Source organism: Paramisgurnus dabryanus, chromosome 4 (assembly GCF_030506205.2).
Source record: "Paramisgurnus dabryanus chromosome 4, PD_genome_1.1, whole genome shotgun sequence".
In the NCBI taxonomy this organism is placed as follows: domain Eukaryota; kingdom Metazoa; phylum Chordata; class Actinopteri; order Cypriniformes; family Cobitidae; genus Paramisgurnus; species Paramisgurnus dabryanus.
In genome coordinates this window covers 29,991,163-30,015,136 of record NC_133340.1, presented here as the reverse complement: position 1 = coordinate 30,015,136, position 23,974 = coordinate 29,991,163, and the positions used below count along the sequence as shown (strand labels likewise).

Genomic DNA, 23,974 nt, shown 5'->3' with positions numbered 1-23,974 from the left:
TTCATGGGTGATTGTCAAACCTTCTGGAAGTTCAGGGGCCCTCAGACGCTCCTCCATGTAGGTCTCGATATGCTGCCGCTCCGATGACATCATCCAGACACATTTACACCCATTTGGCACATGGAGGAATAAACATTGATGATATTTAAATGAAGATCTTTGGTTCATATAAACATGTTTGTGTCATGTTAGGACACTGGCAGACTGAAGGGTATGATGGCGATGTATCAGATATCTCAGTAAATCAACGCTGGTGAGTGTGCCCAGATGGGCTGAAGCAGAAAGATGTTTTTAATGGTTTAAGTCGTGTACGTGCTGTTAAGTCATAACAGACATCTGATCTGAAACATATTTCACATTTCAACTCTGATGCAAGACTGATTCTTCATCTCATGTGTAAATTTCCCTTTTGTTTTTTCAATAAGAGGTGAAATAAAGAGGAGGTGTGAGAACTAAAGTTATTTATCAAAATGTCAACCAAAATCTTCAAAGTGTTAAAGGGGACATTTCACAAGACTTTTTAAGATGTAAAACAAATCTTTGGTCTCCTCAGATTAGATAATTGAAATTCTAGCTCAAAATACCCCACGGATAATTTATTATAACTATATCTTAAAATTGACACATGTAGGTATGACAAAAAATGTGCCATTTGCAAATGCAAATGAGCTGATCTCTGCACTAAATGTCAGTGCTGTGGTTGGATAGTGCAGATTAAGGGGTGGCATTATTATAATAAGATCCCCTTCTGACATCACAAGGAGGGCCAAATTTCAATGATCTATTTTTTCACATGATTGCAGAATAGGTTTCCAAAACTAAGTTACTGGATTGATCTTTAACACATTTTCTAGGTTGATAGAAGCACCGGAGACCCAATTATAGCACTTAAACATGAAGTCAGATTTTAATGATATGTCCCCTTTAAAGTGTCACGAAAAACTAAATATAAAGTATAACGATACTGCTCTGAAACTGATAATCAAACCCAGTTACAAGGATTTAAGGTCAACATCATTTTACTGTTGTAACGCACAACACTGAATGTGACCTCATACACTACTAAATAAATTATTATAATTAGGGTTAGGGTTATTATAATTTTTAATTATAATTAAAAAGACAAAACTGACAATAAGTAACACATGGCTTGATTTTATTCATAAGAAATTGGTTATATTGTGAAATATTGGTGTTTTATATCAAAATGAGTGATGCAAATTCACATGCGAAATCCTATAAGGCAAAAAATATATGTTTAAATATAATTTTAAATATATTTTAAAATGTACAAATTTTTTTTTACAAAATGTATTTATATATATATATTTAGTATATTTATATGTACTAAATATATATACATTTATATATATATACATTTTTTTTAATTAAAAAATATGGTTATTAGGGTTACCTTTTTTACCAAATGCATTTAGCATATATTTAAAACATAGTTTTGTCAAAGAAATGTATTTTTTGCCGTATGGGATGTGTGTTTTTGGAATATTTTTTGTGTTAAACCCATGTGAAATCAGTGGATCACATGTAGCACATGTGATGACATGCTGTGTACAAGTAATCACAAAAATTATCACCCCATTATGCAGATGTGATCAAATGGGATTTACACAAAAATGACAGAGAAAGTTTCATGGATTTCAATGAAAGATCCCTTTTGGTGTATTGTGAATTGTAAGACCAGGAATGTGAAGAAAGTAAATGGGTTGATTGTTGGTAAACTTTAGGGTGTAAACAATAAAGTCATATATCAATCAGACAATACTGTAATTGGATTTAATTTGGTCTACGCGGCGTCTCCGTGTCTTTTCTGTGCTCTGTACAACTTGATCTTAAGACTGGGAAGATCATAGAGCTCCTGCAGGTGAAAGTGTTTCTCAAATCTGTCCACAAAGCCGTTCTCCGGATCCAGACGAAACCTCATGGCCCATAAGATGACGGTATTATCCGAACATAGATGTATGAAGGTCTCCATCAGCTCATCCAGGTACGGATGGGAGTAAACCACATCTGCAGCCATGATGTAATCATATTTACAGGACGATGAAGGGAAACGTTCTTCCAGCTGCTGACCCCAGCTGAGCTCCATCACGTGCGGCTCGTGGCGACAGCGTCCTCCGGTGTTACGTTTAACATTGTGCCTCAGGTTACCCAGAACATCCGGCAGGTCAGTGGATGTCACCTTTGCACCTGTACAGAGACAATGTTACCAAGACTATTACACAGTGCGTTAACGGACAATGCTATGATGGTCTTATAATATGAGTATATACTGTATGTGGTCGCTGGTCACCTAGAAGACTGGTTACTATAGTAACGAGTCCTGTCCCTGCTCCCAGTTCAATGATGTTCTTATCCATCAGGTTATATTCATCACGGTGAGTGTCTAAGAAATGGCACAACACCATGGCCTTAAGAGAGAAAATCACAGTTGTTATCTGCACATTCTCTTCATAGTCAACAGGATTTGAATGCTGACTAAGAAGTAGACTAGTTAGATAACATACAGAAGGCCACAGCACAGCACCATAGCAGTCTGTGGATTCAATGATTTTAATCTCCATGTCTGCAAAGGTATAACCTTCCCACGCTTGTGTTTTGATCAGCGATGGACGGTAATGTCTCTTCATGATGTCTGTGGCCAGCTCGACATCTGCCGATACTTCTGAAAACAGAACAAACAAAACTAATCTCACTTTCAACCAGTAGAAGAAAAACTGAACATTTGAAGTAACTGAGACGTAAACATACCCAATAATATCCCCAGAGTTAAATGAACACTGTTGGGTGTATTTTAACGTAAGGTTTAGATGTTGGCTGATTCATTTAAATGTCACCATTATGGTGCTTGGTGTTTCTTTTAGCTGGACTCTTGAATCTTAGCTGGTTAGTTTTTCTAGCTGCTATAACTTTCTTTGTTTAAAACATGTTTGTTATGGCAAAGAAAAGACAATAGTGCAATTCTATGGTAGTGGTTATACACTAAATAAATAAATCAGTTTTTTAGATGATGATGTTTGACATTATGCACTAACCACCACCACCACCAAAGAGTTGCAATATTGTCTTTTCTCTGCCATAACAAACATGTCCCAAACACACAAAGTTATATCAGTTTAAAACAAACTAACAAGCTAAGAGTCAAGTCATATTAAAACAAACACTGATCACCACAATGTTGACTTTAAATTCAACAGCCAACGATTGTTTGTTTCTTAACAATTCAAATGATGTGATGTCATTTTGTTAAATTGAAAACAATAATCTTTGTGTCTCACTCTGTGCTTACAAACTTGATGCTGTCTGATTTCCCCTTTTTATAACAAACCAAACATCCAGGAAGTGACATCATCTGGATCCTTTTTTACAGTAGGCGGAGTCAATCATCTCATTCGTTCATTTTCTCAGTTTTTACACAAATTGTAGCACTGATTGTAACCATTTGACCCTGTTACTAAAGTTATGAACATATGAATATAAATTTGCAGCCCTGTCACGCGTATAAGAATATGACTTTTCTTCATTTCTATGTAAATTCAATCTTTATTTCTAGAAAAAATCAAGAAAACCACACCACACAATCATATGAAAATCAGTGGACTGTAATGTGAAACAGTACGAAGTTTGGGTACCTAAACATGTAGACCTTAAATAAACAAGTTTGACCTCTGAGGTGGATAAATAACATTTTGTAAGCTAATAAAAGAGACACAGATGATGTAAACATACAGTGAGTCTTCATTGTTACATAAACAGATGATGTTGTGTGATTCATATGAACAGGTGTGAGATATAACAATACACATAAAAATAATCCAGCAGTAAACAACACAGAGTCATGGCAGATGTTTTATCTGTTGTGTAAATGATCGCTGTGTTGTGTTAAGACAAAGCTTGAGTATGTGTCACTTTACAGCAGGTTATGTGTGTATGTATGTCATATAGATAACAATATATTTACACGCACCCTTGTCACCGGTTCCACTCTGATCCATGTCTGTCCTCTTGTGTTGTGTTTGATAATTCCTTATAAGATGAAGTTGAAGTGAGTGTGTTGGGCTCCCTCTCATTGGTCTCTTGTGTATTTTACTCTCAGTTTGATTGACAGCAGCAGCTGCAGTACATGGAGGTCAGATAGAGTAACAGGGAAGCCCACACAGAGACACACAAACACACTCACACGTACAGAGTATAAGATAACCGGGAGATAATCATAGTGTCATTTAGTGGATACACACATAGAAACAGGAATGTACACAAACACACATACACACATCAGGATGAATGAAGATTTCATAACGTTCTTTATAGAGCTGCTTTGGATGCATTTGTAGGGGATATCAGCTGTATGAAAAGTGACCCACATTTGATATTTGATCATTGAAAACGGGTACATTGAGGTCCCCATATCTCCAGCTCTGTATAAAGCACTATAAATAAAGATATCAAAATATAAGTACAAGTATAAAATCAATGACACTCTAAAAATGGCTGGGTTATTTTTGAACCATAATGGGTAAATATTGGACAGAACACATGCTGGGTTAAAAATAACCCAATGTTGGGTTGTTGTTATGCAACCATACACTCAAAAAAATATTTAGGCCTAATTCATAAGATTTATGTATTTTGATTACATGTAACATTTCCATCCATTTGGATTACATACTTCTAATCTAAAAAAAACAAATAAACTTTATATGATAGATATTTTTTAGATATATGTAAATGAAACCAGTAAAATTTATGTAATAGTTTTACTTAATCCAATGTGTTTTAAATGCATTAAAAAAATGGATTATGTATTCTTTATTAATAAACCCAATTCACTTAAAATGCATTACATTTAAGTATCTTACTAATAAACCATTTATACATTTATATATTCCTCCTCCATTCACCCTAAATCACAATATGCTATAACAAAAAAACACAAAAAAGAAGAATAGCCAGACCACTTGGTTTTGCATTCAATCAATTTATTTAATACTTCAAGGCATTACTCATAAGGCAGCAAAAAAGAGCAGCTAACAACTAGCATGACAGCCATGGCTTATACACCTCGTATTGTGTGCAAAAATAAATAAATAAGTGTGTTTCAGACATTTCAGCCACAATCAACCTCATTCCACAAATAAGTGCAAACATTTTGAGCAAACAGGCTGCAGAAATACAAAAAACCCTGTAAAACTCAAGGTAGACATAACTCAAGTTAGACATAAATCAGTGACAACAACATTACTTTAACATTTTTAGAAATCTGTGACATGATGTAATAATAATAATTTAGAATGATTAGGTGGTAAGAAAAAAAAAAGGCACATGGCTTAGTGTTTTGAGTGGCTGTGTGCCATTAAGAATTTTCATGCATCTCTAATTACATGTTAGATATACATCAATTACATTTTTCAAAAACTTTTCAACTTTTAAAATTGTTAAAGCAATATTCCAATTTAATAAAACAAAAATCCCAATAATTTTCTAACCCCATATGTTTATGTTTTTCTTTGTTCAGTCAAGAAGAAATAAAGTTTGAGTTAAAGATTCCAGGATTTTTCTCAATTTAAGACTTTATTCAACCTCAAGTTTATGGTTTCAATGCAGATTTAAAAGGGCTCTAAATTATCCCAAATAAGGCATAAGGGTCTTATCTAGCTAAGCGATTGTCAGTTTCAAAAATAAAAATAAAAGAGGACTTTTAAATCACAACGTTTTGCACTAGCTGTGTGACACACTAGCATGACATAACTGAAACTACCGTTCCAGTGTTTACAAGCGAGGAGAAAGAGGAGCGTTCAGATGTTGTTGAATGTGAAATGATACTAATTAATGTCTTTGGGTCCGTTTATTATTTAAAATGGTCAACAAATGTGCGTTTCACATTTGTGATGTGTAAACATTTATTACGTAGTACACAATGTCGCACTGTGTGTCACATGGATAATGCAAGACAAGTTGTTGTGTTTTAAAAGTTTTCTTGCCAAAAATGATAATCTTTTGGATAGATTAAACCCTTATGCCTCGGTTGGGATCGTTTAGAGCCCTTTAAAGCTCCTTTGAAACTTAACTGTTGAGGTCCAATAAGGTCTATTAAATTAAGAAAAATCCTGGAATGTTTTTCTCAAAAAACATAATTTCTTCTCGACTGAACAAAAAAAGACAAACATCTTGGATGACAGACAGTAAATTATCAGTATTTTTGTTTAATGAAAGTGCAATATTCCTTTAATGTTAAAAAGTTCACTTGTAAATGTACAAAAATGTACCCACTTTGAGGCGGATGCATCAGCGTGTCTGTCAGGTATTCACTGAAGCATCTTTCAGTGATTGCTTGGTTGTATCAAGTCCAGTTCCATTAGGATTTTTTGAAAGGTCAAAGGTGCACCTGAGGTTCTTCTGGTAGTTCAGTTTAAGTGCATAAATGAGTCCAAAAAACTATTTCACAACCATGTGTTACACCAAGTAGGTTTTGCAAAACTTCCACTGTCTGTGCAATCCCCAACTCACCAATTTCACAATTCTGGAGAAGAACAACAAAAAAATCAGTCCCAATAGCAGGCAAAGTGAAATCTTCAAAAATTTGCAGGCAAATTGTTTTACAAACTCTGATATTTAAAATATGTAGACTGATTCAAACGTGTAAAATAATAGAACATTAGTCACAAAACCATCAAAAGACCTGAAAACAGATAATCACCTTGTGAATTATCCCAATTATGGATCTAGTTATCCATAAGATATTTATATACACACACATACCCATACACATACATATAAATAGATAGATATAAAAATAGAGTAGGGTGACATACACTTACCACATATTCTTTAATGTGTCTCTCCATGCCTTCTTTGAGGTAGATACAGATGTCTTCAACTAGAACAAGACAAAAAAAAACGTTTATAGAGACAGATAAAGATTTTGTGAGATGAAGAGTATGTATTTTTCTGTTTCAGAAATATTGTGTCCCAGCATGTGTGTACACTACCGGTGAAATGTTTGGAATGAAGTCTCTTATGTTTATCATGACTGCATTTATTGGAAAAAAAACACCTGTTTCCAATATTGACAATAAATCATCATATTAAAATGATTTCTAAATGATCATGTGACACTGCAAAGATGAAAATCCAGCTTTGCATCAGAAATCAATATCTTTGTAGCATAACTTACATACCCTGTCTAGCAGGTTGTCCCACCATATAGACGATGAAATGATGCTGTATCTGTAAAATAAAGTTTTAGTTAGACACACACAATGCACTCAACAACATAGTATAATTGTAACATTCTTTTGTTAATAAAGTCACAGAGATTATATGATTATTTTATTCTGATACGTCTCCAGTAGCCTACGACTTTATTTATTTCTTAGGTTTCAAACATTAAACCACAAAAAATAACCAATAAAAGCAACAGACACTGCAGGGTAACTTACATTCCAACAGACCATCTGTGTAGTGAGGAGTATTTTACTCTGAAACATGCAACGCGTCACACATGTAATTAAACAACAGACAATTATATTTTAGATAATCACATCAAACCTGTTAACTTTACTCACCTACAATTTGGCGATCGTAAACTAGTGAGATGACGATCCAGTCCAATGCAAAATGGCGAAGTCCATGTGCTGTAGCGTCTGTTTTTGATTTTGGCGCCACCTCCTGACTGGAGTGTGAATAGACGTCATTTCCGCTTCTGCTAAAGTCAGTTTCCTGACACTTGTATGTAAATCAAACTCATAGAATTTATCCGGTTTGTTTCACGGCTAGATTTATTTAATTCATATTCATACATTTTAACTGATTAAATCTAATAGTTTTTAAATTGAACAGATTTATATATATTCTAATAAATCGGATTACATATATTTAAAAAACCGAGTATTTAAATAAAATCTAAACGATCCAAATACTTAAAAGTAAATATTGCCAGGAATCGTTTTTTTGAGTGTATGGGGTATAATAACGCAGCAGTTGGGTAAAAACAACCCAGCATTGGGTCAATTTTAACCCAGCTGTGTGTTCTGTCCAATATTTACCCATTATGGGTCAAAAATAACCCAGCCATTATTAGAGAAAAGGATATGTGTAATACTGTTGCTTTGGTCCCAGATTTTAGGTGAAATTTGTCTTCTACATATTTTGACGTATTTCTTCATTTATGCTCCTTGTTGTTCTCTTGTAAAAAAAAATGACCAAATTTAAAATGTAGACACTGCAAAAAATAACGTGTTAATTTTTACACATTGTGTGTGTCATGCCATTTAAGGTGTTATTTCATATTAAAATGAATGAAAGGGACAACACAAGTTGTGTTAAAAACAGTGATGGGAGTAACGGGTTACAATTAATTCCATTACTGTAATTCCACTACTTTTAGCAGTAATAAGCATGTAACAAAGTATTTTTTTTTTAAATCAAGTAACGCAGTTACAATTAGTGAAATTTAAATGAGTTGGTTACTCACGTTACTCTATTTTGTGATAAATGAACACTTGCAGACAAGACATTTCTGATCTAACGTCGCAGGACAATGAATGATAACACAGAAGGTGTGTTAGTTTAGGGACGACACATTAAATGTGTTGCTGAATTAAATTCTGTCTGCTGGTATATATATTCCAGTTAAGGAGGGGGGAGGACTCTGGATTTGGGTTAATATTCATCATCATCGTATTTGATTATATGGTAATGCAAACTCGTGAAATACACATTTAATAATTTATTAAAAATTGAAAACACAAGACACACTTCATCATGATTAAGCTGCAAACATTTCAATGCATTCCGTCTCTTGTTTAAATACACGCTGTCATTACTTGTTTCTACCCCTTCCTCTCCCTGCAGTGCGTCTTCCTCTTCCTCTCGTCTTCCCGTCGAACACGGAGCGTGCGGTTACCATAGCAACACCCCGCCCATGCTCCGCCTCCTCCTCTGAGCTGGAGCTGCTTGACTCCGCCCCTCTTGATACCCGTTTCCTGTCGTGAGTTACTCCAGCAGTGTTTCTGCTCAGCATCATCTCCTCCTCCTCCTCCTGCACATCTTCAGGTGATCCTATGAATCCTCCAGCTAACCTGACCTCCTGATCTGCTTTAGATGGAGAGGTAGCATCATCTTCATCATCATCTTCATCCTCTCTTTCTTTTCTTTTGAGGCAGGTGACGGCTCTGCGCAGACGCTGACTACGTATGGACTGTCTCTCCTGCTGCTCCAAGCGGAAGAACGAATCGATGCGCAGCTGCGTCTGCAGACAAACAAGGTTATGTCATTAAAAAACATCTCAGTGTTGAATAAAACTGAGTGTACTGAATTTATTTCACCTGTTGAGTGTTAAACTGTTTAAACATCGGCTGTAAAATCTCTTCAGTTTTTCTGTTGTTCCAACCAAAGCGGTTCTGACAGAACTTAAAGACAAGTTAAGAAAAACATGCAGACACATATGGTGAAAAGAAAACACATCTTTTCGCTACACATTACATAAGGATATTCTTTAAGGAGCTCCAGTTGTGGGCGGCCCCAGCTGAACGAAGCCTCTGATTGGTCCACTGTGGGCTGGAGGTACGCCTGAGCCACGGCAGGGTTTGGAAAACCAGGATGAAGATTAAGATCTCTGAGCTTCTTCTTTACCTTTGTGTCTTTGGGATTAGCAGTGAGCTTCTTCTTCTCCTGAGCTTCAGACCACCACTTACTACATCAAACACAGAAGATCAGAGAATGAAGGTTCTCCAGAGAGCGTTTTATCAGAAACCATGCGAGTTTGTTCCTGACCTGAATTCATGGAGCGGCTGTAATCCAGTACCAGGAAACTCATTGAGTATCTCCATTCCTGTGACGTAACCCACACCTGAAATACCTTCGGTGTAGTCGCTGCCCAGCAGATAGGCCAGATTGATCAGCTTGGTCCGATCCAGGCCTACATTAGAAAACAACTTGTGTAAACAAATTCAACTTATAAAAGACTTTAATTCAAAGATTCTCACCCAGTTGACTCTGCATGTCTGTGGACTGGTAATGCTCCACATATTTGTTCTGGTTGAAGAAATTCTTGAAGACTTGACGTCCACCGAAGAGCCAGATGTCACTGTCGTCCGTGATGGTGCCATGTGTCTGGTCCAGACGATCTAGCGCAGCACATTGAGCTTCAGCCTCCATCGGTGCGATTATAAACGGCACACCGAACAAACGCAACAGCTCCTGAGAACCAATCAGAGGACAGAAAATAACTTTAAAAAAAACAAGAGTATCAGACACACACAGAGACGGACACAGAGACACACACCTGACTCTCCTGACACATTTGTCCTGTCACTGTTGTGCTGGTTCTCTCTTGTTGCTGTCGTTGTAGTTTCAGGTTGATCTGTTCCTCCTGTAGATTTCTCTCTAACTGCTCGAGCTCCTCCTGCAGGACATCAAGCGTTCATCTCAACACAGCACATGAACAACATTACCATCAGCTCATGTAGAGGAACTCCATGACTTTACCACATCAATCTGATCCCATTCTCCAGCAGCAGGTGTTAGCTCAGTTTCTGACGGGTTTATCTGACTGCTACTTCCAGCACTGTGATCTTCTGTCTCTTTCACATCCACATCATCTGATGCCATCTGATTGGTTGATTCCTCTTCTGCTTTAGTGTCAGGTTCCTCTGTATCAGACGGCCTCTCTGCATCGGACACATCAATAAAACTCTCTGCCAAAGATCAGACAAACACACGTGAAGACCCATTCAGCAAACTTCTAAATAATTATCATCTTTATGGTTTGTACCTTCTGAGCTCCTGCTTTCATCTTCATCTTCTGTTTTCACAACAGTCCTTCTGTTGTCCTCATCTCTCTGATCTCCATCAATATTCACTGATCTCTGTTTTTCTTCATCCTCTGAAACATCTCCTAGCTTTGGAGCATCTTCAGGATTTTTAGGCTGAGATTGTGAGATGAGAATGTGAGGTGTGCTCGATGCTGTCTGTGAGGAAACAACGGAGACATCTTTCCTGAGGTCATTAGTTTGAAATGCATCTGTTGTTTCTTCTTCAGAGCTGCTCTTCAGGTCCATCTGGTCCACAGTTTCAGCTTTATTGAAATTTCCCCCATCTCCTAAAGCATCCTGTATGGCCAGCAAAGTCCTGGGTGAAACACCTCCATCTCCAGTGAGCTCTCCATCATCAGGAGCTGTGGGTTTGTCCTCGTCCTCCGAGCTGCTCACGATGATGCGCTTTCTGTTGAGTTCTGTGTCGTCCATCATGGCGCTCTGGATGGCGTGTAAAGTTCGAGGTGACATACTTCTGTCGCTGCGCTCAGAGCCTGTCGTTCTGCATCCATCTTGAGCTCTCGTGACGACTGCTTCATCCCCACCACCATCACCATCATCATCGGAGGAGGAGGAGGAGTCCATCATGGCGCTCTGAATGGCCTGTAGGGTCCGTGGAGACGGTGGAGCTCCTTCTGACTGCTGCTGTCCTTCAGTACACATCTGTTCTGGTATTGAGGAAGAAGATGAAGGCTTGTTGTCATCATCAATGATGGGTCTCCACAGTGGCTCAGGTTTGCCTTTCGGTCTCTCTTTCCTCTCCCACGGAGAGCCAGACCACAGCGCAGGAGTCGATCGGTTGTCCACGGTGCTAGCGGCCTTCTGAGACCCTTGAGAACAACAGCAAAATATAATTCCGTTCTCATCCAATACAATTCACTTTTATAAACTTAATTATAATGTGATGATGTCACACAGCTATACTATGGTAAACATCAGCACGGCTCTCATCGATCCATATGCATTTTTATTCCGCCAAATGCTGTCTTAGCTCTGACGTCAAAAACCTATTTAAATTGTGAAATGACATTAACGTGTCTTTATTATGACCTTTAATGAGGATATAATGAGAAGAGTCCTCTGATACGACACGCCGGACCTCCACGTTCCGCTGTTTTCCATCGCTGTACTGCTGTTCCACCCCACCAGAACTCCGATGACTCATTTCCTGTTGCACGTTCTCCAGTCGCTGGTTGAGATTGTTCCTCTGAAGAAGACCAGCTAGCTGATATTGAGAGAAGTCACTCGAGCGCTGTACACCAGAAGAAAGAAAGATTGTCAACAAATAACATCAGCAAACATACAGTAGAATTGTGTTGAATGTGTTTGGGCAGCTGGACCTCTGGAGGTTTGTGGTACAGCGTGCGTCGTCTCTTGTTAAACTCCTTCATTTCCTTCAGGACTTCATGTTTGATCTCTGGAGGCATGAGTGAAAACTCTTCTGAATTGATGTCGACGGCATCTGGGTTTTCATAGATGTCCTGTTAAACACACAAACAGTTAAAATCTGTTTAGTACTCATTTTGTGTGCTCTGTACTGATTGGTTCAGCTCACCTGAAATCTGCTGTTGGTCTGCACAGACTCATCTTCTTCTCTTTCAATCTCCTCCTCTGAACTACAGAGACAGTTTGGGAATGACAGGAAGATACCAGAAAGAACATTTAAACATTATGACATGATACAAATAAAAAAATCATCATTATTATTATTATGTCTTTGTGTCGTTCTCACCTGCTTCTGTCTTTCTCTTCATCAACAGGAAGTGCAGGCAGGACATACATGTCATCTGTCTCATCTCGTCTCACAGACGACAAGCTGGGAATCGACTCCTGACTGCAGTCACAAGACAGATTTGACCAAAATATTACCATAACCATAGTAGTATACATGCTTTTAATATTGACCATAAAAACTATTCCACATATCCGATTTAGTTTGTACCTTGGATCTCCTAAAGCAGCTTTGATGGCCTGTCTCTTCAGAAACGTCCTGAGGAGTTTCTCATTGGTCTGTTTGGACTCACGTGTCATTTCCTCTCTCCTCTGTCTCCTCAGCGCCTGAAGAACACACAGGAGCCCAGTTTTAAACACAGATATTAACCATCAAAGGTCTCTGTATCTATTTCAAGCATCTAGAACTCACCAGTGTCTGTTTCTTGAGCAGCGGCGCATCTCCATCGTACACAAAGATGGGTTTGATCCGGAAGAACAGCAGCTTACAGAGACGATGGAAGAGAGTGAGGAGATGAGCGTTCTGAACACTATTTCCATCTCGATCCCGGACACCTTTGACTGCCTGATTCAACCAGATACTGATATCTGTGATGGGTTAGTTATAGATCCAAACAGGCCAGATGCAAATGAATACACCCAAAACAACACAATTCACACAAATATATGAAAGATACACAAAATACTGACTCTGTTATGACTCCACACCATATATAGGAAAACATGCATGATAGTCTAATGTACCTCAGGGTACCCCTTTAAAAATTTCATAGTAGTTTTTCATTTTTTATGCTCACAGTATATGCTGTATAACAGTATTTAGAATGAGATGGGGTCTAACGGCAGCAGTAAATGGTGTACAGGATACCGACAGCTAAAATCTTCCCCTCCAGAGTTTCAGGGTTAATGGGTTTTCCAGTGCTCTCCAAGAGCTTCCACAGTCCATGAACTCCCATTACACCTGCTTACAGACCTGAGATCAGCACATAAACACAAATACTGGGGATCAATATTTTCATATAGCATATATCACATACAGATGAACCATAACAAATAAACAATCAAGGCTATCCCAATAATGTTGCAGCAGTTAAATCATAAAAGACAACAACAAAATATCTGAATATTAGTTTTTATAATGAATCAATTTTAAGCAATTTTAGAGTAAGAGCATGGTTATAATTGTTTTTATAATAATAATCTTACTCTTAAAAGTGTTGACGGGGGTCCGCACACATAATCAGTCCGTCGCAAACACGCGCTGACGTATGAGTTCCGTCCTCATCAGTTCCGCTTCCGCTCATTCACTTCAGCTGTTTCCGCTTCAACATGGACACAGAGGGCGGAACGATGTCGAGTACGTGGCGAGGTTCACGAGCAAATATCAGCTTTTAACACTTGGTAAGTACATTAATACATTGATCATGAATGAATATATGTATGATTGTATTGTTTTGTTACCTTTTGTAGTTAATTTAGCTCTGACACAACAGTGTTGATGTTTTATTATCATCATAACAGATAAAGAAACAGCGATAAGAAGAAACTCAGGACAAAGATCACAAACTCTGTTTATCAACACTGTGAGCAAACACTTACTATAAACATATTTATTGAATGCTATGCTTTTAATACTTCTTTTGATCCTAACAAACTCTTATTTGATCATTTTGATTGTTTGAGTACAAAACATATAATATACACATTTGTCTGTTTTATTTTTTACATTTGTACTTTCTAGGCAGCATTTAAGGTTTCTGAGTGATCTTACATTGAAAATAATCGCTCAGTGTAAAACGTAGTCGATATGAAATCTTTATTTTGTTAAAATTCATGTATTTAAAACATTATTTCTCTTATAGGTAACTAAGGTCTCATCCAGACTGTGAATATTTAAAGACTCACACTCAGTCTCTATAAGAAACTTCAGTCATGTCTGTTGGAGTAATGAAAGGTGAGTTTATCTCTCTAACCATCTGATGTTTACATACCTGAGATACCCAGCAGTCTAAATATCACCACGGCTATGCAAATTCATCTTCATTCTCAGCCAATCAAACACACTATAACCAAATATCTCTCGTCTCCGATTCAGCCGTCGTGGCAGTCCGGGGTCCCGGTGATGGTATGGAGACCGATAAACCGACGGTGGCCCCTGAGAGCCCCACAGAGACCCCGCTTTTAAAGATCATCACACCCAAGCACAGTCCACGAATCCATGCGGCGTCACCTGGAGTCTTACACCTGGGGAAGGTGAGCAGGGAATCTTGTACAGAGGTGGAGGCCGTGAGGATTGTGGTTCCCAGAGCCGCCATCAGCCGGAGTAGTCGTGTGGGATCTCACACTGATGGTAAAGGTGAAGATAAAGGATCACCACTGCACGGAGATGAGCGGCCACCTTCTCCAGAACCCCTGGATTACAGGAGCGCCATGGAGAAACTCCAGAACTCGGAACGTCGCCTGTTACAGGATAAAGAAGGTCTATTAAACCAGCTCCGAGTGCAGACAGAGGTGCGTACCCCCACTGCCTTCAGTCCACACACAGTATGTTTCATAATTATTTATGTGTGGACAGACTTTATACATGGTAAAGAATTTGCTTAACATAAATTTTTATTTTTTTGTGAATCTCCATCCATTTATTTGGGAATATAAATCAATTCTAAGCCCACAGGTTATCCTTTGTGTTTAAGATTTGAACTGGATTGATGTTGAATGTATTTTGACATTGTCTGTCGGCAGGTAAACCGTGAGCTGAAGAAGCTGCTGGTGGCGTCTGTTGGTGATGATCTTCAGTATCACTTTGAGCGTCTGGCACGAGAGAAAAACCAGCTGATCCTGGAGAACGAGGTTCTGGGACGTAACCTGGCACACACGGCCGAACAGCTGGAGCGCATGAGCATTCAATGTGACGTCTGGAGGAGCAAGTTCCTCGCCAGCCGGTGAGTCTATTACTGAATTTTTAACTGAATTAAAACCAGTTTTATGATCTCATGGGTTTGTATGTGTCTCTAGAGTGATGGCAGAAGAACTGACCAATGCCAGAGCGGCTCAACATCGTCAGACCAGAGAGGCTCAATGTGCCATTCAGGATCTATTGAGAGAAAGAGAGGAGTTCTCCAGAGACATGACCCACACACACAGGTAATTTTGGAGACACTTTCATTCAAAGTGACTTAGAAGGTATCAGCGTGTGTGTGCCTTTTGTTCTGCTAGTGCAACGCTTTACCGCTGAGTTGTACAGGAGCACTGAATCTTTATTAATGTAATGATCTCAATAGATTACAGTTCTGGGTCAATGTGTTTGTCTTTTTAGATCACTGGAGCAGCTGTTGGTGTCACTGCAGTGGGGTCGACAGCAGACGTATTACCCCAGCGCACAGCCTCTCAGCACCGGCGAGCTCGCTGCAGCCAATCACAAGCTCGCAGATGCCATCAATGCACATCTGCTGGGTAACGTGGGTGACAGCAGAATGAAGAAGAGCCAGAGCTCAGAAATCTGCACCACACCAGCAGAGAAAATGGCAGAGAAGGTACCATCGACTACCACATACTTGACATTATTATTCACGTCTTGTATCATTTTAGTCATGTGATTCTGAATTAAGCCACCATAGGAGATCACTGAAATTCAAAATGGATTGTTAATGATTCTGTTTTTTATAACATGGGGTGTGTCTGCCATGACATATAGACTATACCACACACAAAAGATGATTATTTAGTTCCTCAAAGGAGCTTCAGAACTTCATTCATCACAATCATAAAGAGTTGAATTGCTTGCACACAGAAACACACAAGTTATTTTGGTATTTAAAGATTCAAGCATGGACATCCAAATTCGACAGCCATTAGGTTCCTCTTGAAGTCCACTCCATCATCTTCATTGTCTTCAGCACGTTTAGCTCTAGGTTGTTTTGACTTCACCAGCGTCTCTTAATCTTCTGTTCATTTTCATCTCTTCAGGTTCTCCGCAATCTGGATCTCACAACCTGTTCAGAGAACGGGGCTGATGCTTCCACATCTGATCCTGTACATTCACCTTTCCTGCCCAATAAGAAAAGCATCGGACGTTTCCACCCGTACACCCGCTACGAGAACATCACATTTAACTGCTGCGAGCGCTGTAGTGGAGAACTCATCGTCCTCTAGACGTTTCGCTCTGTGTTCAGTCTTATCTACAGTCTGTTATTTTCTTATCATTATTAAAAATATTAGAAGATAAAACTCACACAGTGTGACTGACCTGGTCTGACATCTCTTGAGCTCTTTATTTGAGGTTTCTTGAAGCATATAAGAGATGGATTTACAGTTTACACTGAGACAATCTAGGTACTCTGAAAGAGAGAACGTCTTTTGTGACAGTTTTTAAGTTTTATCTGAGCTCTGAGTGAAACAAAGAGCATCTCAACAGAGATAATAGAGACAACTTCTCAACAGATTCACTTGAAGCTCTGACCTGCAGAGATCTGTCTGAGATTGTGTCTTCATGTCAGTGTGTAAATGTCAAGGGTCAAGTGAGCAGGAAACTAATGCAGTAATTCTCCAAACACACACGTGAGTCTTTCTCTGATGAAACACAAGCAGATGTTTTTACACTGATCTTAATACAGGAATAGAATCTGCAGTGAGAAGGTTTTGAGACCCAAATATTGATTTGAGTAATTGAGGTGTACCTGTTAAGACTGCTGAGGGTGCAGTGTTAGAAAGATTAAAGTGTATTTTGAGATTCAGAAGATGTGTTTAGTTTAGTAAAAACTGATGTTCTGAACATGACGAGATGTATTTATAATGGAGTGTTGTTAGCTAATGATTCTCATGAAGTGAAAAGATATATGATGCAGGTAAATGAAATCTGTGTGTCTGTATTTGCACTGAAGTTACGGTTTATCTGCAGTGATGTCAAAATGCTTTTAATATTTCACAAATGAACAAAATACATTTTTTGAAGTGAATCTTGTTTTTTTTTCTGTCCTTGTATGTGGCTTGGCTTGAAATATTTCTCGCCCATGAATATACTCATGCATAGAAGCTGGAATTGCATTAAATAAAGTTTTCATATTATTTCTCAAATATTAAAAAGGAGAAGTGAAAGCTCTGTTGGGTTTCATAATGCGAATGCCAGCTCCAGATTTCTGTCATTACATGAGACTGAATCCGTTTTGAATGTTTTATAAATCTTATGTACGGAATTAAAGAATCTTTATTCTGAATATTACAAATGTTAAGCCTATTTTAAGTCCATTTCATGTCACTTTAGCACATTTATCTTAAATTTGATAAGTGAAATAATGCATCTGCTTATTACGTCATGGCAGAACTTACTGTACTGGGTTTAATGTTTGCAGATTTTAAATGTTATGTCTATACCAGAAGATATTCATTAGTCAAGCAGTTATGTCACACTGCTAAAAATATTATTGGGGCTAAAATTTGGGTGTAATATGATCTGGACATACTGTGAAATATTTATCTGAACACATGATTTATTTCTATTGAACACAATAAGAACAGCATTAAGTGTGAATGATGTAAAACACAGTATTATTATTATTCATTGTCCTTCCACCAGTTCTTCTGGTCTCTGGGTGTTTTCTGTCTGTCTGTTGTATTTCTCAGTCTTGTCTGAACTTTAGTGCTGTCGCGGGACACATGGACAGATTCTTTACCGATATAATCTCTTGTTGGGCTTCTCTGTTTACTCACAAATATTCGGTCTCTTTCTCTCTCCCAGTTGTTTTCATCTCTGTGTGTCCTGGATCTGACCGACTGTGTGCTTTTATTCTCCCTGTGTTGATAAAAACCACCGTGTTTTCTTTTAGGAACAAACTCGAACGCTTTCTGCCAACTCCCCGTTTCTTTAACGGTGGTCAGAATGCGGATCATCTGATCTAAAGTCAGGTTCTTCGCACCCGAGCCCCAATCCAGATATTCATCCAGAGGAAGTCGGGCGGTGGCCAATTTGAGTCTTTTTGCGTTGGCCAACGAAACACCTGTATGTATGGAGCGGTCGACCATCGCGCCCACAATATAGACTTTAGTGTGGTCAAAGCGACGTAGGACATTGGGAGAATCGGCCGTGAGGTAGACGAGGCTCTCGTGAGGAAACATCTCTGTGTGTTGGTGAGGTGTGGCTGTGATAAACAGACGTTCCCACGTCTCTGTCCCGTAGCGTTTCAGAATTTCTCTGTGGTAGACTCCATCAGGCCGTAGGTTACAGAAATGAAGGTGAAAGGGGTCGACGGATCTACGGTTCCATCCTTCTGTCTCCAGTAGCTGTGAAACTGTGTTTTCGATCTCTCTCTGTGTCATGTGCTGCTCGTAGCTCATGTCATACACCAGAGGTTGACCGAAGCGCATGGCCTGCGCCGCCCTCCAGTTTAAGAGCGTATCCATAGAGCGGCTCCAGAACCTCAACAGGAATGTGTTCTTCAAGGAATGTTCTTCCGCATCTCCATCATCTTTCTCTGATTCATCGTTCGCCTCCACTTTCTTTTCCAATTTCTTCTTTTCCTGCTTCTCCTTCTTGGAAATCTTGTGCCCTTCCTTGATTGCCAAAAACTTGAGGTACTTCTTTTTACCAGACTTCGTGGTCAGTCCAGAGAGATGTTCTAGCTGCTCATCTGTAATGTTCTTCGGTACCAACTTTCCTGCGTGATGCCACATCTCCACCAGCTCTCGACTGGCTTCCATCACGGACGGCTCTGCTTCTGCGTGCAGTGTTAAATTCTCCTTGTTGTTTTTTTCCTCATGCAATGCCTGAGATTTCATCATGGATTTCCAGAATTCCAGGTCAGGCTTTTCAGCAGGAACATTGTCTGCTCCATCTTTCCGTAGTCCCCAGCTGGTGCTGATGGGTCGAGTTAAGACGTGTGTGGAGGGAACAGAGCCGAGCTCCTGTAATCTCAAACTCCTTGTGTGTTTTTGAAAAACAGTGTGAAGCCGGGCAGAGGTGCATCTCCATCGCACAGCCTGTGTGCAAAACCTCTGAAGTATCATCATAGACGTGCTTTTTAAACACTGATGTTTATGTGCATCACATCACAAGTCAGGGCTGCCTGTGAAAAAAATCAGAAATCAAATATTTTATGAAGTTACATTATATAGGCAAGAACAGGTTAATATCTGTATATAGTAGGGCTAAGTTTGTTTTTGCATAACATATGTGTGTGCACTGTTTAATTATTTTGTAAATATAAATACACACATTCATGTATGCGTTTAGGAAACACATATATGTATATATGTATGTGTGTAGTTATATATACATAATAATGACACATAATACACAAATAACAACTGTTTTGAACTGTCTGTTTGAAGAACAAAACAGCAAAACCTTTTACTGAGATTAAGTGTAGGAAACAACTTACCCCCGTCTGTATTATATATACATCATATGTCTTACAATAATATTCACATGTAAATTAATTAATATAACATATTTCAGCTGCACGTTTACTCAAAATTTTCTGTTGATCCCTCAGAAGGACACACGCTGCCTGCTGTCATGCGGCTAGCCGGTGTGCACCAACTAAACTTACCGTGCAGAAATCAAAATTCACCAGATTATTATAAATATATAAATAAATATTTATACGCTTAAAAATATTAAGTAAACAAACATCTGAAATTCTGTCAGTGTTTTTTTTTTCAATATGAAATAACACTAATATGAACAATAGCATAATAGTCACAAAGCCGTATAGGAACTAAGATGTCTAATGTTTCGAGTCGGGTGAAATAAAGTGCGACAACTCACAACAGTAAACATCCGCAGTTTATATATAGTTTATATTGCAGATTTTAATTTAGATGTGAGTGAAAATAGTAAAATCGCTATGAGTTTTTTTCTTCCCAAACTCTCCAGTAAGAAAGAGATTGATGACGCGATTAAAGCAGTCGCTGAGAGAGTTTTAGTGCTGCGCTTCGGCAGAGATGAAGATTCCGCGTGCCTACAGCTCGATGACATCGTGAGTCTTTTATCATCACATTAACATTTACACATTTCATTCATCACCACATTATTTTTTTTGTTGTATTGTTATGCTAAAATGTATTTATTTTACCACTGAATTGTTATCATTATGAATCTTAAACGATGAGTTGGGGTTTATTTACCTACATTCTAATTTCTTACATTGTTTTGCTGATTTACTACTTAATCCAAAAAACAGTAAAATAATTTCTGTAAAATGTATATGCAACTTATTTTTAAACTAACAATGCATAACAATACCATTCATTTAATAGTTATTATATAATAAAAAAAGTTATACTGTTTTTTTCTGTAGCTTACATCTGTAAAGCTGCTTTGCAACAATGCAGAGTTGTGAAAAGCAATAAATAAAACTATTTTGAAGAATAAATAAGTATATTACATATAATTTTTTGAGAATTTGCTCCATTATTGGTTGCATTTTAATCTGTATTTTTGCTTTAATGTTTAAATTGATTTTGAGTATAATGTGTAATACATTTGAGTTTCTGTTATTTGGCAGCTGTCAAAAACTGCTCACGATCTGAGTAACATGGCGAGTATTTATCTGGTGGATGTGGATCGAGTGCCTGTTTACACACAATACTTTGACATCAGTTTCATTCCCTCCACCGTCTTCTTCTTCAACGGTCAACATATGAAAGTTGACTATGGGTGAGGATTAATAAATATAAGCTCATTTTTATTATCCATCCATATTGAATTTGACCGTAACCCTCTTTGACACTTACTGTCTGTTTATATTATTTTCTGTAAGTGCAGATGTTTCCTATAGCATTGCAATTTTAGTTTCCATTTGAAAAACATCATATGTATTTCATACTGACATAAACTGGCAGACACAGGATGTTTTTCTGCTGAGAGCTACAAGATCAGCATCTGTGGTTAAATCGTGTGAGGATGAACCTTTGATAAAGCCAGAAATAACGTGTGATGTTTTCAAAGAAAGTGTAAAAGATCACAACATGTAACTCTTACTGTACATTATTTCAGCTGTAAACCTTCATTTCAATCCTCTCAGACTTTGATTTCCTTCATGCAGATCTCCAGATCACACCAAGTTTATTGGAAGCTTTAAAAGCAAACAGGACTTTATGGATCTAATTGAAGTCATCTATCGAGGTGCCATGAGAGGGAAGCTGATTGTTCAAAGCCCAATCGACCCGAGAAACATCCCCAAATATGATCTGCTGTACCACGACATCTAGAATCAAGTTTCCTTCAGACAGAGAAGAGCACAGATCAGTTAAGAGTCATGAGACTAGTTCAAGTGATAAAGAGTTTCCTGTGGAAATGATAATCTTCATTTATTTATTCATCCACTCTTGTTTTTGTGTTATGTTTTTGTATGATGTTTTTAAAATAAAGATTATATCGGTTACACACTGAGATAAATGGATTTCATGGAATCAACCTAGTTTGTACAGTAGACTTATTTTTAGAATGAAGCGGGACATTTATTCACGAAAAAGGTGCTGTTCTTCATTTTATTTGCTGATTGGTTGGTGAAATGTAGGCAGCTGATAGATCTGAATGTAAGCAAGTAGTGGATTGAGGTCACCTTCACCCTCCAGAACATCTTTAACTATTCAATAAGAACAATTTGGTTATTAAGCTATTTTATATAGTAGCTAATACTACTAAACTGTAAAGGTTGAAATACTGTGTTAACTTTTGGCAAGAATTCAGAGATAGCTTGATTACCCACAACAAATGACTAAATTATTATTTGACCACTGGTTAACATGAATAACTCGCACAACATTGATTTTGAGTATTTGCAATGACAAAGAACTAAACATTTATCTTTGGAGTAATCATTCAAGTTATGTGTCGTAAGAAAGTAAACATTCTGATGCTGTTATTTTTTATTTAAATTCATTGTCAATAAGAAGGTGAATTATTATTTGGGTCACTTCTACGACTTTTGCTTCTAGTGATGATTTCAAATGGAGTCGGTGGGGCTTTAGGTTTCATAATCTTGGTAAAAAAGCGAAACACCGACTCCATGCAGACTGAAGGTGCAGAGTCGTGACATTCTGTACCTGCTGATATCTGCGGGCAGCCTGCCTTCAATGAACCTACAGACCGGTTCAGAGGTTTTGTGCTGAGGATCCAAGTTCTAGAGTGAGATTTTAACCAATCACGACCGGCTTTACCCAAGGGTTGATGCCACAAGCTATGAGACGAGTCCAGAAAAGCCACCGCCTTCACTCGATTCTCAACCTCGTCTAGCCAATGGCACAGCAGATCTACAAAAGCAAGTCCTCCATAGCCATGAGCGACCACAAAGATATGCTCAGCAGAACTATTGGACATCAGACGTTCCCAAACTAACTGGACGTGTCGTTCCATGGTTTGACCGCCTTCGTTGGGATTCATTAGGATAACTGCACAAGATTCCAGTGCAGCCCAGCGCAGGTATGGAATCTGACTGCCTCGTTCCAGTCCTTCATGTGCCACGATCTTCCAACTCCATACGCCACATCTCATAGATCCCCAGTCCTGGATCAGAACCATGAGGCTCCCGGGATGCTCCAGAGCTCCTGGACTCAAAAATACAAAACTGCCCTCCTCCAAATAAAACCTGATGAGATGAAAGTTCTCTTCTAAGAGGCTGTAGACGTGTTGAGTGATGTAATGACACAGGCTTTGATGTTCTCGCTCTGTTCCCTGGACATCACTTAGTTTGAATGTAAACCTGTAGGGTTTGTAGGTTTCTCTGTGTCGCAGATATCCTTCCTCATTAAAGGAATATGGAAAATCTGATTGAGACACATTATAGCTCGGCCCAGAGCCCTTCAACATCATTCATGACCTGCAAATAATGTCTGAATATTTTATTTTAAAATCATTTAACAACCATAACTTATTTACTTCATTTACAAAGCAGCAGTAGACACAAGTAAAGTTTACCTATTAACTCTGTAGCATCTGAGAAAGTTTCCTGCATGTGTTTGATTGAATAATCAGATATCATGAACAGCTGATGGGGATTTAATGAGGGTGTGGCTTTATGTGTCTTAAAACAATCAATAATATTGGTAAGTTTACAGCATACTATGCACTATGTAGTATGTACTGCCTTCTGCCTTCTTTAAAAAGTATTAAAAACTTTACTATGGATCATATTAACGTGTTATGGGTCAGTGTCCCGGACATAAATCCAGGCCCAGGCCTTAGTTATATTAAGACAAATAAAATATGTATTAGTCAACATTTGAACTGGATCAAAAAGTTAATCAAAGTTGTCCTATGACAAGAATTGGTACACATTTTTTTTTTTAAATACATCTGTTTGTCAAATTGTAAAGTAATTCGTACTAGTTTTTACATTTATTTGTATTTTAATTTTGTTAATTGATTCTCTTATTCTTCGATAACGTGCAATCTAATTAATAATAACAAATAT

At 38.1% G+C, this 23,974-nt stretch overlaps 6 protein-coding genes across 7 annotated transcripts; 2 read left to right on the top strand and 4 right to left on the bottom strand.

Moving 5' to 3' along the window:
• Positions 1-1,388: 1,388 nt before the first annotated feature.
• mettl21e (methyltransferase like 21e) lies at positions 1,389-4,301 on the bottom strand. Its single transcript, XM_065254045.2, has 4 exons — positions 3,986-4,301; positions 2,526-2,683; positions 2,312-2,429; positions 1,389-2,208 (listed from the first exon to the last, which is right to left on the bottom strand). The coding sequence occupies exons 1-4, from the start codon at positions 4,086-4,088 to the stop codon at positions 1,805-1,807; spliced, it is 783 nt and encodes a 260-aa protein (XP_065110117.1). The 5' UTR covers positions 4,089-4,301; the 3' UTR covers positions 1,389-1,804.
• A 4,430-nt stretch (positions 4,302-8,731) lies between these two features.
• Positions 8,732-13,876, bottom strand: ercc5 (excision repair cross-complementation group 5). The gene is made up of 16 exons (XM_073814376.1): positions 13,770-13,876; positions 13,432-13,536; positions 12,976-13,151; positions 12,775-12,890; positions 12,565-12,666; positions 12,388-12,448; positions 12,173-12,313; positions 11,883-12,084; positions 10,793-11,662; positions 10,507-10,715; positions 10,304-10,423; positions 10,005-10,218; positions 9,793-9,937; positions 9,502-9,712; positions 9,345-9,419; positions 8,732-9,268 (listed from the first exon to the last, which is right to left on the bottom strand). The coding sequence occupies exons 2-16, from the start codon at positions 13,517-13,519 to the stop codon at positions 8,840-8,842; spliced, it is 3,159 nt and encodes a 1,052-aa protein (XP_073670477.1). The 5' UTR covers positions 13,520-13,536; positions 13,770-13,876; the 3' UTR covers positions 8,732-8,839.
• A 6-nt stretch (positions 13,877-13,882) lies between these two features.
• Positions 13,883-16,794, top strand: blzf1 (basic leucine zipper nuclear factor 1). The gene is made up of 8 exons (XM_065254049.2): positions 13,883-13,964; positions 14,085-14,146; positions 14,426-14,517; positions 14,659-15,074; positions 15,306-15,505; positions 15,579-15,707; positions 15,880-16,096; positions 16,530-16,794. The coding sequence occupies exons 3-8, from the start codon at positions 14,496-14,498 to the stop codon at positions 16,713-16,715; spliced, it is 1,170 nt and encodes a 389-aa protein (XP_065110121.1). The 5' UTR covers positions 13,883-13,964; positions 14,085-14,146; positions 14,426-14,495; the 3' UTR covers positions 16,716-16,794.
• A 133-nt stretch (positions 16,795-16,927) lies between these two features.
• Positions 16,928-20,119, bottom strand: trmt10c (tRNA methyltransferase 10C, mitochondrial RNase P subunit). Its single transcript, XM_065254048.2, has 2 exons — positions 19,937-20,119; positions 16,928-19,621 (listed from the first exon to the last, which is right to left on the bottom strand). Exon 2 carries the CDS (start codon positions 19,563-19,565, stop codon positions 18,114-18,116), a length of 1,452 nt encoding a protein of 483 aa, XP_065110120.1. The 5' UTR covers positions 19,566-19,621; positions 19,937-20,119; the 3' UTR covers positions 16,928-18,113.
• Positions 20,120-20,305: 186 nt separating this feature from the next.
• On the top strand, positions 20,306-21,943 carry txnl4b (thioredoxin-like 4B). Its single transcript, XM_065254057.2, has 3 exons — positions 20,306-20,536; positions 21,065-21,216; positions 21,605-21,943. Exons 1-3 carry the CDS (start codon positions 20,405-20,407, stop codon positions 21,768-21,770), a joined length of 450 nt encoding a protein of 149 aa, XP_065110129.1. The 5' UTR covers positions 20,306-20,404; the 3' UTR covers positions 21,771-21,943.
• Positions 21,944-22,078: 135 nt separating this feature from the next.
• On the bottom strand, positions 22,079-23,935 carry LOC135735619 (cotranscriptional regulator ARB2A homolog). Of its 2 annotated transcripts, none has more exons than XM_065254054.1 (2): positions 23,479-23,935; positions 22,079-23,393 (listed from the first exon to the last, which is right to left on the bottom strand). In XM_065254054.1, exon 2 carries the CDS (start codon positions 23,371-23,373, stop codon positions 22,447-22,449), a length of 927 nt encoding a protein of 308 aa, XP_065110126.1. In that variant the 5' UTR covers positions 23,374-23,393; positions 23,479-23,935; the 3' UTR covers positions 22,079-22,446. The 2 variants fall into 2 exon arrangements, with proteins under 2 accessions (XP_065110126.1, XP_065110125.1); XM_065254053.1 differs by having other exon boundaries at positions 22,079-23,380.
• Between the last annotated feature and the right edge of the window lie 39 nt (positions 23,936-23,974).

Bases quoted from the DNA above. Each gene is read 5' to 3' on its own strand.
- trmt10c (XM_065254048.2), bottom strand. From the start codon at position 19,565: ATGATGATACTTCAGAGGTTTTGCACACAGGCTGTGCGATGGAGATGC.
- LOC135735619 (XM_065254054.1), bottom strand. From the start codon at position 23,373: ATGATGTTGAAGGGCTCTGGGCCGAGCTATAATGTGTCTCAATCAGAT.
- mettl21e (XM_065254045.2), bottom strand. From the start codon at position 4,088: ATGAGAGGGAGCCCAACACACTCACTTCAACTTCATCTTATAAGGAAT. The intron at 2,430-2,525 runs GTATGTTATCTA...TTCTCTCTTAAG, and splicing joins GTGCTGTGCTGTGGCCTTCT to GCCATGGTGTTGTGCCATTT. The intron at 2,209-2,311 runs GTGACCAGCGAC...GTCTCTGTACAG, and splicing joins TATAGTAACCAGTCTTCTAG to GTGCAAAGGTGACATCCACT.
- ercc5 (XM_073814376.1), bottom strand. From the start codon at position 13,519: ATGGGAGTTCATGGACTGTGGAAGCTCTTGGAGAGCACTGGAAAACCC. The intron at 12,891-12,975 runs GTGAGTTCTAGA...TGTGTTCTTCAG, and splicing joins TGCTCAAGAAACAGACACTG to GCGCTGAGGAGACAGAGGAG. The intron at 10,716-10,792 runs GTACAAACCATA...GATCTTTGGCAG, and splicing joins TGAAAGCAGGAGCTCAGAAG to AGAGTTTTATTGATGTGTCC.
- txnl4b (XM_065254057.2), top strand. From the start codon at position 20,405: ATGAGTTTTTTTCTTCCCAAACTCTCCAGTAAGAAAGAGATTGATGAC. The intron at 20,537-21,064 runs GTGAGTCTTTTA...GTTATTTGGCAG, and splicing joins GCCTACAGCTCGATGACATC to CTGTCAAAAACTGCTCACGA. The intron at 21,217-21,604 runs GTGAGGATTAAT...TCCTTCATGCAG, and splicing joins CATATGAAAGTTGACTATGG to ATCTCCAGATCACACCAAGT.
- blzf1 (XM_065254049.2), top strand. From the start codon at position 14,496: ATGTCTGTTGGAGTAATGAAAG. The intron at 15,506-15,578 runs GTGAGTCTATTA...ATGTGTCTCTAG, and splicing joins AGCAAGTTCCTCGCCAGCCG to AGTGATGGCAGAAGAACTGA. The intron at 15,708-15,879 runs GTAATTTTGGAG...TTGTCTTTTTAG, and splicing joins GACATGACCCACACACACAG to ATCACTGGAGCAGCTGTTGG.